The 17,905-nt window shown below is 37.6% G+C and overlaps 1 protein-coding gene across 5 annotated transcripts in view; it reads left to right on the forward strand.

Annotated features, from left to right (window-relative positions):
- The window catches only part of RALYL (RALY RNA binding protein like), a 710,067-nt gene that overhangs the window by 492,054 nt on the left and 200,108 nt on the right, over positions 1 to 17,905 (forward strand). Inside the window, exon 1 of one of the 5 annotated variants that reach the window (XM_015538492.2) lies at positions 3,609 to 3,722. The exons of the other annotated variants lie outside the window; for them this stretch is intronic. Within the exon in view, the coding sequence (XP_015393978.2) occupies positions 3,686 to 3,722 (37 nt within the window). The 5' untranslated portion in view covers positions 3,609 to 3,685. Of the gene's footprint in view, positions 1 to 3,608; positions 3,723 to 17,905 lie in introns of those variants that run through there. 5 annotated transcript variants of the gene reach the window in all.

Genomic DNA, 17,905 nt, shown 5'->3' on the forward strand with positions numbered 1-17,905 from the left:
GAGGAGGAGGAATCCATCCTAGGGTTGTTTTTATATTCAGTGAGTAATCCTGTAAAACTCTGAGAAGACAGCCTAACACCTAATGCGCACTCCCTAAATGAATGTTAGCTCTCATTAAACCACAATGTTCATTCCATGTGACGAGTTCCAGCAAACATCGTTTTCTTGATTTCAATACACTACTAGTGACATTATAACGACACTTCTACATAAGTCTTTTCCAGCAGCTACCCTGTGCATTGTCCCTTATTCAGTCCTAAAATCATATCTGTCTTACAATAAAATAATCTCAACACAACTACGTAAGCCATGCGGTGTCCCTGAATATTATCTGCACCTGCCCTCGTCTGGGGAAAGCTTACTCGTTTCTAAAAGGAAGGTAGGGGTAGCTAAGTAATAGAATTGCAAAGGTTATGAGACACGATGTGTACTCAGCACAGTGCTTTATACACAGCACACAGTACTTCTTTTCCTCATTCTGACACACACCCACACCCACACCCACCCACCCACACACACACAATACACACATTCTTTCTTTCTGTGTTTCCTTCCTCCCTCCCTCTCTTCTTTCCTCCCTCCCTTCCTCCAACCCTCCCTTCTTTCCTTCCTTCCTTCTTTTCTTCTGGTTATTCTTTTATGTTAAAATGTGTCTTCCCTTACTTTGCCAGGAACTTTTATTTTTTAGATAGTTCCTTCCCTGAAAAGAAGAAAGACGTTGATAGAATCATTTGATTTTAGATGATAAATCATCCTTCCCAATTTATCAACACATTAAATTTGTATTGTAAATACGGAATATAAAGATTGAGTCCATTACAGGAAATTATGTTGCAGGGAATAGAGAGATGTTTTATAAAGCAAGCACTGCTTCTTTTGACCTCTGACATTATAGGCATAAAGCTGATTTTGAAGATAAAACAACTGCATTTAGTCTGGATTCTTGAAGAGTGTAGGAAAGAAAGAATGAGATGCCTGGACCTGTCTTCTCTCTTTAACCGCTTTTTTTTTTTGTTCCGTGTGTCCACATTCCTCCTCCCTATTCTTGTGGCTGCAAGTTTCCCAGCCAATACCTTCTCCTCTCCCTCAGCCACTTCATATTCCTACCTGTACTGCAACATGGTACTCATGAAGTTGGTCTTAATTCATCAGGAATATTTGAGGTCCCCAACTTTGATGGTTTGAAGCATGAAACACAGATAGAAGTCAAAGAGTGGATGGATGCCTCTGTATTCCCTGTGGTAAGAAAAGTAATGCAGGAAAAGTGTTGACAAGATGAAAATCCCTACATGGAACTAAGAAAGTCAACCCTGTTACAAGGTTGAGAGTGCAAAGGTGTACCAAACATTGATGAGTGTCAGTCAGGATTCTTGTTTTAATGTGTATCTGTGTCTGTGTGATGAGTGAAGTTGGGTCAGGAGTTGTGGTGTGTGTACATGAATTTAATTAAATTGTTACATGGTCTTTACAAAAATTGTTCCAATTGATATTAATTACAAATAATACAGAATAATGTGAAAAGAGAAAAATTAATTTGATTGTGTAATATAATAATGTTAAAATTAATACCATTCATGTCATGATATCATTAAGCTATTTCTTCTTAATAATCACCAATGACATGTTTATTCATATCATAGATATGTATACATGTATGTCGGACAAACTTTTAATTTTGTTTGTTTATAAGAGATTTTTATGGTTTATTGGCCAGATGGCATGAATAATTTTTATAAAGGAGAACTTGCTTCGTGGTTGTGACTTTGTTTCATAAATTTATAATTTATCTTCACACCTCTAAGTATATACAATTTCATTCAAAACAGTGAACTCAGGACCAAAATATAGACATGAAATGACTAGTATTTGCATTAAGTAAGAAAGTAACTTTAGTCAATTAGCATGAATTTGACTATTGTCCAAATTTACTGGAAAATAATCTATAGTTGTATTGTATTTATTATTTAAATTAGTTTATACAGAGCCCTTTATTCAGCAAGTATTTACCGAAAGCCTACTTTATATCAGGCACTGATATGCCCTGTGGATATATATCTCTGAAAAAAGAAAGCCCTGTTCTCTGAAAGCTAATGTTCTAATAGGCAGAGACAGAAAAACAAGTAAATACAGACTATATCAGGTGATTATAAAGTGCTATGGAGAGAAGCAGGTAAAGGCTGTGGAATATAAGGTGTATTACATCTCAGTAAGAAAAGGCCTATTTATTGAAAATTTTAATATCACTATTAGAGAAAACACAAGGAAAATCCTCCTGGTGTTCCATAACTGACCATTTCTTATATGAAAATACAACCGTAGTGGTCTTTGACAAAGAATCTTACTAAATACTACAGCTTGTTAGTCAAAAGTCAAGAAACTGGACAGGAATACTATTTTAAAAAAACTGCCTAAATGCTATTCTTGATATCTGTGATCATGAAATATAGTAATTACTTAAATGTAAAAATATTCTTGACATTGAAACAATCCTTCTACTAAGAATTATGGAGTTGATATCACCTCCTATCAATAAGTAGACTGAGTTTGTTAACACTGGAAAAGAATTTTGGCAGTTGAAAATGTCTTCTGCTTTTAGCTGGAAGATGAAGCTTAATGTATAATCAGGAAGTCTTATTACATAGAAATTATTCACTGGTGGATAAATCCTCTGTATTCTAAATAAATCTGCTTTTCAAACACCCTAATTAGCACATGGAGGAGATTTGAAATCATACACAATTTTGGAGTGGTTGGGAGAGGTAGCACTCCTGAGTTTCTGCTGGGTGCCAAGCAGTGCTCAGCACAGAGAGTACAAGGTTTATGAAGACAAAGCTTCCATGCTGCCCAGTTGACAGTGTGCAATGTGTTCAGATAAGGATATGCCCACAATACTGTGAAAATAGAGGTCTGAGGACAAAAATGAGGCAGGAAGGATGAAGGCGGGGGAAAGATTCGTGAAAAGCTCCTTTCAGGAGGGGACACATAGCACAGAGCACATAGGGGATACCTAGCACACAGTAGGCACTCACTGAGCCTGAGACCCTATTGAGTGCCCCTTCAATTCTAGGCCTGGGGAAATGATGTAAAAATATTACAACTCTTGCACTGCCTGAGACGCAGTCTGTTTGGAGAAATAGACCGAACTAAAAGTGATAATTGCTTTAATAATTGAACATGCAAAGTGCATTGAGAGCTCAGAGAAAGAATTTAGAAGAGTTTCAAAAATAAAATACACATCTAAGCACTATAGGGTGGCTGAAAGACATATGAACCCAAAGGATAGTTTTTGCTTTCTATAAATATCAAACATGGGTTTTTATATTTCCTATTTATATTTTCAGTTTTACTGTTCTTGTTAAATACACGAATCTGTTCTTAATTCAACATTGCTTCAAGCACAGCACTTTAATAGTGCAGATTTTATTAGAGAACTTAACTGATACCAGTTGGGGGGAGGTGAAGGAAATACAATTTCCTCTAGAAGATTTGCATTAGATAGAGTAGTTACAGGCTGTAGCATCTCCCCTGTAATTTTATGAGAATGGTATTACCCTGGCTTTCACTGTGTGATTGCTGGTTACCTTCTGTCAGTGAGCAACAGTCTTACTGCAAAGCAGGAGCCCAACTGGTCTCTTTGTCTCCGTGGTCAAAGCAATTACTTCTTAGAAAGTCGGATTTTTTCAGGATGACCATGTACAGAAGCAAACGCAGACATCAGAGATGTAAGTAAATTCTGACCCAACTTTTTCATATGACTGTAGTGGGAGAAACATACTTGATTCCTTAAAAGACTAATCATGACTTCTTCAGATCTATCCTGGTAGTAGAAAAAATATTGTAGCTTTTTTCTCTCTAACCTTTATCTATCCCTGTTACATGCTTGGAAAATGTTGGGGGGAGAGGGGATAATTCACTTGTTACTATGGAAACCTTTGGAAAGGTTTACAAAATCAACAGAGAAACAGATCAAATGGAATTTCAGTCTAGCTCAGCAGCCTTCATTCAGGCATGATCACTGGATAGTTCTCTCTCTTTCTTTTTTCTTTTCCTTTCCTTTCCAGAAGTGGTAGATTTCCTTTCCTAGAAGTCTATTGAAAGGTTTGGGAAGCTAGCCTAAAACTTCTATTTATTTATCCAATTTCAATTATAACTCTTGGGAGAAATAAAACAGTTCAGAACAGAGGGAGAGAGTTAATTGTGAATGACAAGCTGAATATGTAACAGGGTATTCATTGCCAAACTTCTTGGTCCGGAGCACATTTGGAACATAATTCGCTACAGGCACCACTTTAAAGGGTTAAAAGGAGTCATTTGTAATCTACCCCAAAGGAATTGATTCTGACTGAAAAGGGCAGCACAGTTACCCTGGCCTAAAGTCCAGAACAAAGATGATTATGTTACTGAAAGCCATTAGGTTTAGCTAAAAACCAAAGTCTTATAATAAAACTGTGTTTTATGGTAAAGCAATATGCCTGCCATGAAAAGCTTTCCAATCACCTCTCTTTCTAGTAAGCTCAGTTCATTACCACTTCATCTTCCCTATTGTCTAAAGTAAATTTTCCCGTATTCAGCCCAGTGTTTCTGATCACTGACTCTGTTTACCACCTTAGACAGGTAACTACAACTTGTTCTTTAGTCGAAGTCTGTACTTTTTCATTATTCCTTATGATGTCTTTAGACGTTATTAAATATTATAAAATACAGAAAGACTATCGACAACACTTACTCTATCAAAAGGCCAAAATGTGATAGAAATGTAATATTTTTTTAGTGTGATAATGTTTTGGGTCTATTTCCACCTGAGCCCGGAACACTAACATTTCTCTTGTTCAAAGAAGTTTTATGCACCACAGAAAGCTCTGAGGGCCGGGACTGCCAGTTTGATTTTCTGTGCCTGATTGCCTTTTGATGCCTCTCTTCCTTGTGACTGAGAAATAACATAGGATAACTGTTACTTGTTTCTTACAAAAATGATTGGTGCAAAGTCTACAAATACATTGCTGATTAATTTCCTTGTGATTTCCTCCCACAAGAATGAATCTAAATTATGCATGTACTTTAAGACCGTCCTGCGCCTTTACTCCTGTATCTTTTATACACCCCCTCATTTTTTTCCATTTAGGCAATCATCACCTTAATGCACATGGCAAATAAAAGATTATAGACAAATTGTACTGAGTCTCTCCTTTAAGATGTGCTTGCTGAAGTCTGCGATTAAGCAGCAGGAAGAAATTGTGAATTACATGAGACAAGTCAGAAGATGTATAATTATACAGGGATGAACACAGTAGGGTGTACTAAATGGTTTACTTAAAAAAACATCGAATGTATTACTTATGTTTAATTGTATCTGTTAGCTATGTTATACTGCATTAACTGTTTCTATATTCTAATCATATAAAATATTGGAGAGCAGGAATATAATAAAATTAAAGTATATAGAAAGGTTAGCAATAAAAGCAAATAGAATCCTTAAATGAATTTCTATCTTACACTAATAATATTTGCAGAAGTGGAAAGTAATGCAATTGTTTGCTATCCAATGGGTATATAAAAATATTGAATTATCCCTTCACCAAAATCCTGTGCATTTCCATTTTCAATCATATCTTTTATGTGTGTGTGTTTGATGATGTAAAAGGCATAAACTAGCCTCAAGGCAATTGTAATCCAATTAAGGCAATAATTGCACACTTAACAAAATCTCAATGTGAGAAAGAAGGCAAGTGTTCTTATGATTTTCTTTAAAATTGAGAAAGTACATAAATAAACTTTCTAATTTCCTCGTTCCCTAAAGACTTACTGTACTATCCTTTAGTGGAAATAATGCAACTTTCTTTTAGAGGACCTGGTGAGAGGAATAGGCGAGGCGCATGTGGCTGTGCTAGGGGTTTGAAGAGAGGGAGTGAGCGAGCCAGAATATTGGTAAAAGACATTTTAAAGTGTAAATGACACTAAGCCTTTGAAAATTCATGTGGGACTTTGAAATCCATTCCTCACTCGTGTCTAAATTGGTTATTTATAATTCCCCACAGAGGTGAAGGAAAGAGAGGGAAGGGTACTCTTTTCCATGCTTCTGGTGAAGCAGTAACTGTGGAAAATGGAACAGCTTCAGTGTTCCTTCAGGTAGCAGGTCTTACCTGTGCACAACTGCATAATGACTTTCAATTAGATACAGAATTTGTTGCGTGGTAATAAAAAAATGTTCGCATATGTCGAACGTTGATTTTGCCAGAGCCAGACAGGTAGAAACCACTTTAAGGGACTCTAATATATGTAAACCGGTTTTTACACATTAGGTGGAGGAAAGAATCATCATTAGTGTAAATAACTTTGTTCTTTAGTGTTTAGACATAGAATTTTTTTCATGCATACTATATCAATCTATTGGGGTGTGCAGTTTATGTTTAAATTTTCAAAATGTTATAGTATGTATAAAACAATGTATACTTACGACCTCCCTTGTCAAAGTTCCAAATGACCTTGAGCAAACATACTGTTTTAGTTTTTGAAAGAGACATAGAGATAAATTCTTGAAGATGAATATGTTTTTTAAATACAGACTCAGAGAAAAACTAGAGTAGGATCCATATGCTATTAGATACTGAATTTTGAAAATACCACAACCCCCATACCACAGCAAAGAGAACAGTGTACATCTGATTTTAAGTGTGTAACATTTCATCTTATTTTACCAAATAGGAACAGATGTTCATTTTTGATTACTAGTGATATTTTTGGGTGCTTATCCATCTTATCCATCCCATTATGGAAATGCTTAATGAGATCACTTCAGGAACCTGAATACTAGCCATAGTCCTCTACCTGTAATCTTGGCCAATATCTATTATCTCTATGGGTTGCAATTTCTTTTTCTATAACGTTAGCAGACTGTGCACAGATGTTTTCTGAGGTATCTTCAATCTCTAACCCTCAGAGTTTCCACAACATAGACCTCATCATGTAATTCCCCTACTCATTTTATGGGTTCTTGTTGCCTAGACTGTGGCTCTGGACTCATGTGCTCCAAATCCATGTGACCATGGATTTACTACAAGAGGCCCTAAAATCCATATAAATATTAACCATTGCCTGTATAATGGTGATAAAAAGTGTGTATATATATATATATATATACACACCTATGTGTATATCTCCCATGTATGTTTTTACAACATATATACACACATACTATTTTTTTTGCTTCTAAAGTGACATGTTTAATTAAATAAAATGTATTGAAAAGATGGTACTAAATTTGTATTGGCTTTTAATGCCATGTATTTTATATGATTTTTCAACCAATTATATCACATAGGGATTTTGTTATGTTTCAATGTTTTGAAGAAGTGTTTTCATATTCCCAAATGTTAGGAATCACTGAACCGGTAAATGAAATACAAACATGACCTTATAAACACATATTTACATCACTGTCACTCACTGCCTACTTTTCCTTGATAGCACTTTGTTCTAGCCTTTATCAGGCTACTGAATCATCCACAAAATTCACTATAGCTTCTCTTATATCTGTGTTTTTGCCCATACATCTTCCTGTTGATGGATAGTCCTCACCAGCATCTTCATGTGTAGAAATCATCTCTAGTCAAGGGTTCACTCAAATGTCAAATCCTTCATGAAGGTCTCTTCAGTTTCCACATCAAATTTATCCTTTTCTTCTCTCTTTTCAGATGCTATTTGATAATTCTATTTATACTTCCTATGTTCTATCTGAGGTTTTTTCTTGTAAGGTACCTTTAGTTCTTGTTGAAGTATTCTCAGAGCATGATGCAATGCTTTGTCCATAACAATGCATAGCCATCGTGTGAAACTCATTCATTTAAAGAAATATGTATTGATCACCCGTTATATTACAAAGTTCAAGACAAAGGTGACAAACAAAAAAATACATAATATGCTGTGTGATGCTAAGTACTATAGTGAAAAATAGTGCAAGCAAAAGGGAAGGGGAGTTTTTGAAGGTAGGTTGGAGAACTGCTATCTTCTATAGGGTAGTCAGGAAAAGCCACTGTGATTAAGGTGACATTTACTCAGACCTGAAGGAAAAGAGGGAACAAACTCTGCTTCTTCCTGGAGAGTTCCAGACAGAAATAACATGTGCAAATTCTCTGGGGTAGCTGGGATATTAGAGGGCCACATAGGAGGCAATAGAGAGTTAATGAAAAGATAGGAGATCCAAAAAGCATTGAGGCATTGGATGGATGGAGTAAGACACAGAATTAAAGTAAACAATATTTTTTATTTGTAACTGAATTTGTATATAATGCATGTTAACTTTTAGAAACACTATCCATACTTCTAAGTGACTCTTGCATTACTTTTATTAAAATGAAAATGATTAAAAAAGTTATTTTAAAAAGCATTACATTTCATACTAGGCAAGACATCCAATTGTTAATTGAAGGAGAATCAAATTGTGGTCATATAGACATCAGAAAAATTATTTGAACAAGAATATCTCTGATTTATCTTCCTGTAAATATCCTTGGATTATTAATTCTCTATATCTTTAAAATCATGCTATGAGAAAAAATAAATTCATAGTTTCATAGAATTGTAAGGCTTTTTAAAGTAGTTGCAGGAAGAAATAAGACTGTCGGCAGGTTTTTTTTTTTTAAGTTTATTTATTTATTTTGAGAGAGGGCCAGAGAGCGAGCAGCGAAGGGGCAGAGAGAGGGAGAGACAGAATCCAAGCAGGCTCTCCACTGTCAGCATAGATCCTGATGCAGGGCTCGAGCTCAAACCGTGAGATCATGGCCTGAGCCAAGATCAAGAGTCGGATGCTTAACTGACTGAACCACCCAGGCGCCCCTGCCAGTCTTGATGTAGAATTGGCATCTCAGTGGTCAAGATGGATAATAGGTTTGATGTTCGATTATTGGAACATGAGTTGTCTTAGCTGTTGAATACATCTTTATTGCTACATTTTATCTCATACAAATCTGTATTTTTTGAAATTGTTTATTACCAACTGGATATCAACGATAAAAATGGAGTCTTATTTAAAACAAATATTATATTGATACTTTATATAACTGTGAAGATAAAATTAATCATGACTCTTAATTCACAAATGATGACATTATTTATTACAGAATCATTTGAAGATTCATATGATCTACGTTTCAAAAAATTCTTTCAGTTTGCACTAAGAGTAAATAAATAAATAAATTGTGCTTGATAAGTAAAGCTCTCTGGAGGACACTATTAAGTTCAATCCTTTTTTCTCTATTGTTGATGCTGGTTTGGAATTCTGGTCCGACATCTGAAATTTCTCCAGTCTTTTTTCTCTCAAGTTTCTAATATGAATTCTGTAACTGATATGGATTGAGAACTTGTAACTTTGTACATTCCTCGTGGAATCATGTCCGCATGGATAGATTCAGGATTCTCTGATTATGCATGCCGAATGGGACCATAGTTACCAGTTTAAGATCAGAGATGTACAAAAGCTGACTAATAACACCCCTGATACTGATTGACCTTATATACAAATACATATTGGTCTGTCTCACATCCTTAATAATTTGATTTGCTTTTGCAGGCTCCAGCCTGTGACTGGTTCCACCTGGAGGAATTCTTACTCAGTCTCTCCCTCTCCCTCCCTCTCTTCCTTTCTCTCTCTGTCTCTGTCTCTCTCTCTCTCTCTCTGGTCCATGCGTTTTGTGTTTTGCAATGCTCCACAAAGTCAGAGGTCACTTTTGTAGAGGGTGATCATTTGTACATTTTCTTTTAACTTCTCTACTTTCAGAAAACAACTTGGCTATCCTACCTCCCCTACTCTTTTAGCTTCTCTCTTCTGAGAAGCTGTGCTGCATTTATATCTAGACCTACAAAAGAGCCATGACATTGACTCTGTCCCCAGTTGTTCACGTAAATGTTCTCTACTGAACGGTTGTGAAGATCATCAGAATTTTAGAAATTGCCTACCTCCTACCAAACATAAAATGTTTATTAAAAAAATTTGAGTTCTAACTTCATATGATTTTATGATTAGAATTTTGCTTATATCCAAGCAGAAAATGGGACAGCAGAAATTAATTAATAATACTACCAAAAACAATAAAAATAACATTTGACATCTATTTTATTCTTACTATATAGCCAGGTACTGTTTTAAGCATTTTGTTACACATGACTAATATAATTTCTGTAGTAGAGCTATAACTGAACATGTAAAAGCAATAATCTAGTAATCTATGGCACTTTTAATTTCCATTCCAATTTCAAATGTTATTTATAATTTTGATACTAATCTCTAGGAAATTGAACACAAGAAGTTAAATTGAAATATGTGTGTTGACCAGGGTGAAAGAATAAACTTATATGTCCCTTGAGGAAACAAAGAAATTAACTTCATAAAGCAAAATATATTGTTTGACCAATATTCCTGTTTTTTGAGTCCTATAAAAACAGAAAAAAATATCTTGAGGAAAAGTTTTACATATATATGCAAATGAAATATTAACATATGAATACATTTGCCGTCTTTTCCGCAAAAGAAAAAAAGGTTTCCAGAACTTAGAAAATCGAAGTGCTCTGCAGTGATTTAGTAATTCACTGTGAGTAGTTACACACTTTTTGGTCTAGAACAGCTAAATTGTTTGGCATAACCTTTTGATTCATTTTCCTTTTTGTAGTTATTGATCTTCTTGGCATTATTTACTGAATTGCACTCCCATTCTGATTATGGACTTTCTGACACCTTTACTTATATAAGGCTACATTATATATGTGTTAATATTGACTCAAGGTCTTAATGGTCTTTTATCATTGACTTTATATTATCTTGAGAATTTCATTTATATTTAAAATAAAGATAAAATCCACATCTATTTTGTGAAACTCCTTATAGAGAGTGTGGCATATATATTTGTAATGCTTCATGCCCTCGGCTGCTTATCATTGGGAAGTGTTATATTTTATATTATATGATTCTTTTGACCCCTAGTGAACTTGAAACTGCCTTAGAGGAACAGCTGGATGTATTTCCTTAAATAAACACACATTGTTCTTCAAATTGCTAGTATCTGTCTTCTTAATAGGCTCCACAGGCAATGGGAATCTTGACTTTGAAGTCACCTCTACTGGGTTCATGTAGATATCTGACTATTTCATACCTTTTTTCCCTCTCATACTTGAATAGTATCTTTCAACTCAAGTTTGTCTTGAAATGTGCAGCATATAGCCATAACTTATCATTTACGTATACTCTGCGATTATAATGTTTTTGATATTTTACTTTATATAATAACAATGCAATATAAAATAAAATATCAAAAATATACAGCACCTGTAAACGCATTACAGACTACCTGGAACATTTAATTCTGTCTAATTTATAGTGTCAGTAATTAATGAGAGGTTGGCTCACAAATAAAAATTCACTCACACAAAATCAGAAACAATTTACTTTTAATTAGAATGCAAGGAAAAACTCATTTGCTTTTTCACTTCTGGTTTTGCTAAGGTAGCAAGGGGAAAATGGCCACTCAAATTTTAAGTGGTCAAAAAATTTTTCTTAGCACTGAATTTGTCCTCCCAGAACTATTTATACAAATCTAGCCTTTTTCAAATGATCATTTCTAGCAAAGATGATACCCCCAAATTTGACTAATGGGTACAGAATGTCCCAAAGAAGCTTTACCAATGACACAACATGAAGGTTTCTAGAATTTGTTTGTTGATTCACTATTTAGAGAGTAATACTTTTCAGATTAACAGACCAGTTTTCCAAACCAAGCTAGATTTTGAGAGAAGATTTGACTTGAATGAATGGGACAATTTATTTGAAATTGAAAGAAAAACAAATCATTTAAAATTATACTTTAAAAATATTCTTTGTTACTTGGATATTTAAGAAAGGAGTAAGCAAGCACAGGAACAAGATATTAAGACATTGTGTCATGAAGTTCATAAATATGTCTGTTGCTGAGATTTTCTTTTACGTTTGTGGAAATGGGTCTCTGGAAATTGGAATCATGCTAAGTTAACGAGTTCATTTATACTGAAAACAGTTGTCCATCAGGTTAAAATCAGTTGGAGTTGCTTTTGTCCTATGGAAACAGCCATCTAACATATTTAGTTGTTTGGGGAAGCTACGAATCGTTAGTAATACCATTTCTCCTAGATTACTACTGACAGTAATTAAATCAACAGTTGTACTAATTTACCATATACTTCAAGCCCAATTAAGTAAGACTTGCCTTGCTTATCTGGCTGTTAAAGGATGAAGGGGCTTGGGATCCAGAATTCTCAGTAAGTTGCCTGCATTATTAATTTTTGCCAACGTTGACTTAGGTTGCAGAGTATAATCAATATCTGTTGTAGGGTCCTCCAAGATGGTGGCATAAGAAATATCCTGAACTTCCCTCCTCTCACAGACATACCCACATCTACAGCTACATATGGATAATTTCCTTCTGGAAAAGATCGGAAAACTAGATCAATGCCCTCCACAACAAAGAATAAAAGGACAGCATCGAGACTGGTAGTGAGGCAGAGACATGGCCTTACAAAACCCCACCTCCAGCACGGCAATACACAATAGGGAGAGATCTCACCAGACAGGCACTTCTCCCAGAGAAGCGATGTTTTGGTGCCCAATGTGTGACTTATATCAGAAAGATCTATACCGTCCCATGGGATCTATACCAGAAAGATGAGCTCCTGACCATCTGCCTTGGATAAGCAGTGGAACCAATGTCTGAGCATCCCCAAATGCTATAGGAAACTGAGATTTCTTGTGGAGAGCTTACATGTTGTCCTGTTTTACCTGAGACCCAAGGGGGGAAAAACCCAGCAGTTTGAAAAACACCTAAATTATATGTGAGGGAGATTCATTTGCTGGATCTGATATAGAGGCATCAGCTGGGCATGGGGCGGGGGGAGGGTGGACAATTGAGGTGCTCTCCAGAGATGGAGGTATTAGTGGATGCCACTGTTGCACTCCCCACATAGCTTAGTAGCATAAGTAGGCGAGAATGGCCATATCACCCTCCCACCACCTTGCTGGAACAGGTGAGGTGAGTGGTCATGGCACTTGCTGAGGCTGGAGAGCATGGAGACAGGTGCTTGGGACACTTCCCCACCACCTTGCTAAGACACGTGGTGCAAGGAGTCAGATCATCCTTCCATTCATAGCCTAAAACCAGCATATACACAGACAGGGCTGTTCCTTGCCGCATTGCTGAAGCCTGTGAGCACATGCAGGCAAGACATTTTCCCACTGGCTTTAGGAAGGCTTCAGGAATGTGCCTGGCCCGCTACACTTTCCAGCTGCCTCACTAAAGCCAGCAGGTATGTGTGGTCTACACAGCGGATACCCCTGGATCACCTGGCCCTGGTGGTGAAGAGGGCTGGTGTCCCAGAGCCCTACAGGACTATAACAATCTGAAAGACAGCTCTTGGCAGGCCACCAATTCCAAGGCACTGCACAGACAGCAGACTGAAACAAGCTGTCTTCCTCTGAAAATGGCCTGTTTATTTAGTCTGGAGCTTCAGCCTGAGGGACAGGCTTCAAGTTTCCCACACATCTAGAGGCTAAGGAGGCAACCACAGGGAACATAAGCAGGAAGACACCATCCTTGCACATACCCTTGGCCTTGCTACAACCCAATGAGACTTCTCAGAAAGGAGCTTACATACTCACCTGGAGCCCTGATTTTGACAACTGTCACCCTGGAAACATCCAGGTCTCCTGGTGTGGAGGCCTACAGGTATTACAATTGCAGATCCACAGGACTATAAATATTTTCATATCTTAAAAGCTGCTGCCTGAGGGCTTGGCTTCCAGTCAGCCTGAAATTAGGTACATAATGAAATTCCTCCCCTTGACTTAGTAACAAGTCTTGGCACACCATCAACAATGAGGGTATATCAAGAATGAATCAGGCAGTTTAGACAATCACAAAGGTTCCCATGAGCTAGGGCAGGGTTGCGTGAGAAGGGTCATCATCTATACAAGGTCATGCCTTCAAGACTAAGAGAGATAACTGTTTCATTTAATACATGGAAACAAACAGTCAAGCAAAATGAGGAAACAGAAAAATATGTTCCAAACAAAAGAAGAAATCTTCAGAAAAAGATCCAAATGATATGGAGATAAGTAATCTACCTAGTAAAGAATTCAAAGTCATGTTCATAAAGATGCTCACCAAACTCAGCAGAAGAATAGAGGAACACAGTGACGACATCAACAAAGAGATGGAAAACATAACAAAGTCACAGAGTTGAAGAATACAATAACTGAACTGAAAAATGCACTGGAGGGGTTCAGCAGCAGACTAGATGAAACAGAAGTAGGGATTTGTGAGCTGGAAGACAAAGCAACGGAACTCATCCAGACCCAGCAGCAAGAAGAAGAACACATTTTTTTAAGTTTATTTATTTATTTTGAGAGAGAGAGAGAAAGAGAGAGCACGAGTGGGGATGGGCAGAGAGAGAGGGAGGGAAAGAATCCCAAGAAGGCTCTGCACTGTCAGCGCAGAGCCCAGTGCAGGGCTTGAAATCAAACCACAAGATCATGACTTGAGCTGAAATCAAGTGGCAGCACTTAACCAACTGAGCCACCAGGCACCCCAAAAAAAGAACTTTAAAAAATTGAAGATAACTAAAACAACATCAAGTGAAATAACATTCTCATTACAAGGATCCCAGAAGGAAAAGAAAGGGAAGAGGGGGCAGAAAACATATTTGAAGACATAATGTCTGAAAACTCTTAGAACCTAAGGAAGGAAACAGACATCCAGGGCCGGCCAGGAAGCACATAAATTTGGGTCCAGGAACCCAAAGAGAGCCACACCAAGACACATTACAATTAAGACATCCAAAGTTAGGAGAACTTGGGTGGCTCCGTTGGTTAGGCATCTAACTTCAGCTCAGGTCATGATCTCACGGTTTGTGAGTTTGAGCCCCATGTCAGGCTCTGTACTGACAGATCAGAGCCCAGAGCCTGCTTCAGATTCTGTGCCTCCCTGTCTCTCAGCCCATCCCCGACTCACACCATGTCTCTCTCTCAAGAATAAGTAAGCTAAATGGGGTGCTCTCCATTGTCGTTGTGATTTCTGGAGTGACAGGGAAAAAAGGGAAGGGAAGCATTCTCACCAGTCAGACCCAGAATTGTACTTCTTTGTCTGTCTTAGTCAAGGCATGCAACCTCATAACTCCAGTTGCCAACATGTTGCCAATATTATAAAAATAATAATAAAATAAAACCACAAAAGTTAAAGATAGAATCTTAAAAGCAGCAAGAGAAAAACAGTGTTAAGTGCAAAGGAAGTCCCATGAGGCTAACAGCAGATTTCTCGGCAGAAATGTTGCCATCCAGAAGGGAGTAGTAGCATGCCATATTGAAAGTGCTGAAAAAAAAAATCTTCTAATCAAGAATATGCTACCCAGCAAGGTGATCATTCAGAATTGAAGGAGCGTTAAGAGTTTTTCAGACAAGTAAGAGCTAAAAGAGTTTATCACTCTTAAACCAGCCTTATAAAAAACACTAGGAGACTTCTTTAAGCTGAAAACAAATGGCAGTAAATAATTACAAGAAAGCATACGAAAGTAAAAGCCTCACTAAAAAAAAGGTAAATATATAGTAAAAGTGGTGGATTAATCACTTATAAAGCTACTAAGAAGATTAAAAGATGAAAGTAGTAAAAATAACTATAACTACAATAGTTAGTTAAGGGAAACCTAAAACAAAAAGAGGTAAAAATGTGACGTCAAAAACTTAAGGCGTGGGAGGAGGGGAGAATACAGAGTTTGGAATGTGTTCAAATTTAAGTTGCTATCAACTTAAAATAGACCATTGTGTGCAGAGGATGATATATGTGAGCCTCACGGTAACCACAAAGCAAGAAGTTACAGTAAATTCACACAAGAAAATGAGAAAGGAATCTAAGCATAGCACCAAAGAAAGTCATGAAGCCACTAGGGAAGAAATAAAAGAGAGGAGCTACAAAATCGGCCAGAAAACAACTAACAAAATGGCAAATAAGTATATACCTATTCCCTAGCCTAGAAAAAAAAATCAATAGAGTAGAAAGTTTAATGAAGGGGCGCCTGGGTGGCTCAGGTCATGATCTCATGGTCCGTGAGTTCGAGCCCCGCGTCGGGCTCTGTGCTGACAGCTCGGAGCCTGGAGCCTGTTTCAGATTCTGTGTCTCCCTCTCTCGGACCCTCCCCTGTTCATGCTCTGTCTCTCCCTGTCTCAAAAATAAATAAAACGTTAAAAAAAATTTAAAAAAAAGAAAGTTTAATGAAAAAAAAAATGTGGCAGTGACTGGATAATCATTCACTCCTTCTTGCACAATAATAGAATCATCAATAATTACCTGGGTTGGTAGCCACATTTCTCTGCCTTCTGGTGGCCAGGTAACTGCTGAGCTGTGAAGTGTGAAAAAAAGATGTGTGCAACATCTGGGGCAGTATCTCTAAAAGGAAGCAGTTGTATCTACAGAACCTTACCATGTCCTCAGTCTTGCTCTGGGAGCAATAATATGATAGTCATAGCTCACCTTGGACCCTGAGGTTCAAAACCAAGCCCTCAGAATGGCTGAGCAGGTGACCTGGAGAGCCTGGTTTGGGAAGGAGCAAAGAGCCATTACACTGCCCTAAAGTGACTTCATCCAGACTTTTACATCAGAGGGAAAGAAACTTTGATCCCCCTTAAGCCCTTTATTTGGGGTCTCCTTTACACAAACAGCCGAATGATTCCTCCCTAATATAAGAAATTCTATAATGCTATACAGGTCCAGATGGGAACACATCCAAAACCTTGACATATCAGTGAGGAGTAGGACATATTCCACAGGTGAGAGAAAATCTGAAGCCTGGAGCTGCTCACAGATCCACTGAGAGTCACACAGGTAGTGGCAGGGCACTCCAGACCCAGGGTCCAGGATTCTTACCTCTGGACTAGTGCCTGGCCCTGAGCTGTTCTGCCTTGAGTTCCAGCTGTAGGACCTCCCTGGAATTGAGGGCTCATGACCTCAGGAATGCCTGGGGGCCAAGGAAAGCCTCTGCGAGAGAAACAGTTCTGGGTATAAATGACGGCTCTGTCTTGCCAATTTGAGTCCAGATTGTACTACAACTATTTTGTGCTTCGGTTCCCTTGCTTCTTTGGACAGAGCTAAGCATTTTACCAGCAGTTCAATGCTTTGACCTCTGATTAAGACTTTCTGGAAGGAAAGGCAGTCCTTTTGGCTGTAATTCACCGCTGCCACGGTTAAGACATGGATCCTCTTCCAGGAAAAAGTACTGACTGGGGTGCTGGAGGGAGAATTGTTGCTCTCTGCTCAAAAGCGACAGTTTGCGGTGCTCTCCACTGTCTTTGTGGTTTCTGGAGTGACAGGGGAATAAGAGAAGGGAAGCATTCTCCTCATCAGTCAGACCCAGAATTTTGCTTCTTTGCCTATCTTAGTCAAGGCATGCTACCTCATAACTTCAGTTGCCAACATTTTCTGACTGATTTGGGTTTCGTGTGTAACTCCCGAGTGCTCTGGAAAGAATTGATTAACCCAATGCCATTTGGTGCCCTCAGGATCCTATATCCACCTGATGTGGACAGTGGAGATGTTCCTTGAGGGCTTTCCAAGGATAGAAAGACAGAACGTTAAATTCTACTAAGGTAGGCAGCCCAAAACCGGAACACTGTTTCCCTATGGCTCCACATGAAAACAACAAACTTGCCTTTCCCTCTTCTGTTACCACCGGCAGCTTCACAGAGGGTACCTGGATGGCAAAATGGGGTTTAAGTCTGCCTTTCCGGCATAGGATAAAAGTTTGATAATTTGTATCTAAAAACAAATTAGACTGTAATACTCTTTTTTCCAAAAACATGTTCTAAATATTGTTATTCAGTGTAACCACATCAGTTACGATAATA

This window comes from Panthera tigris, chromosome F2 (assembly GCF_018350195.1).
Source record: "Panthera tigris isolate Pti1 chromosome F2, P.tigris_Pti1_mat1.1, whole genome shotgun sequence".
NCBI lineage: Eukaryota > Metazoa > Chordata > Mammalia > Carnivora > Felidae > Panthera > Panthera tigris.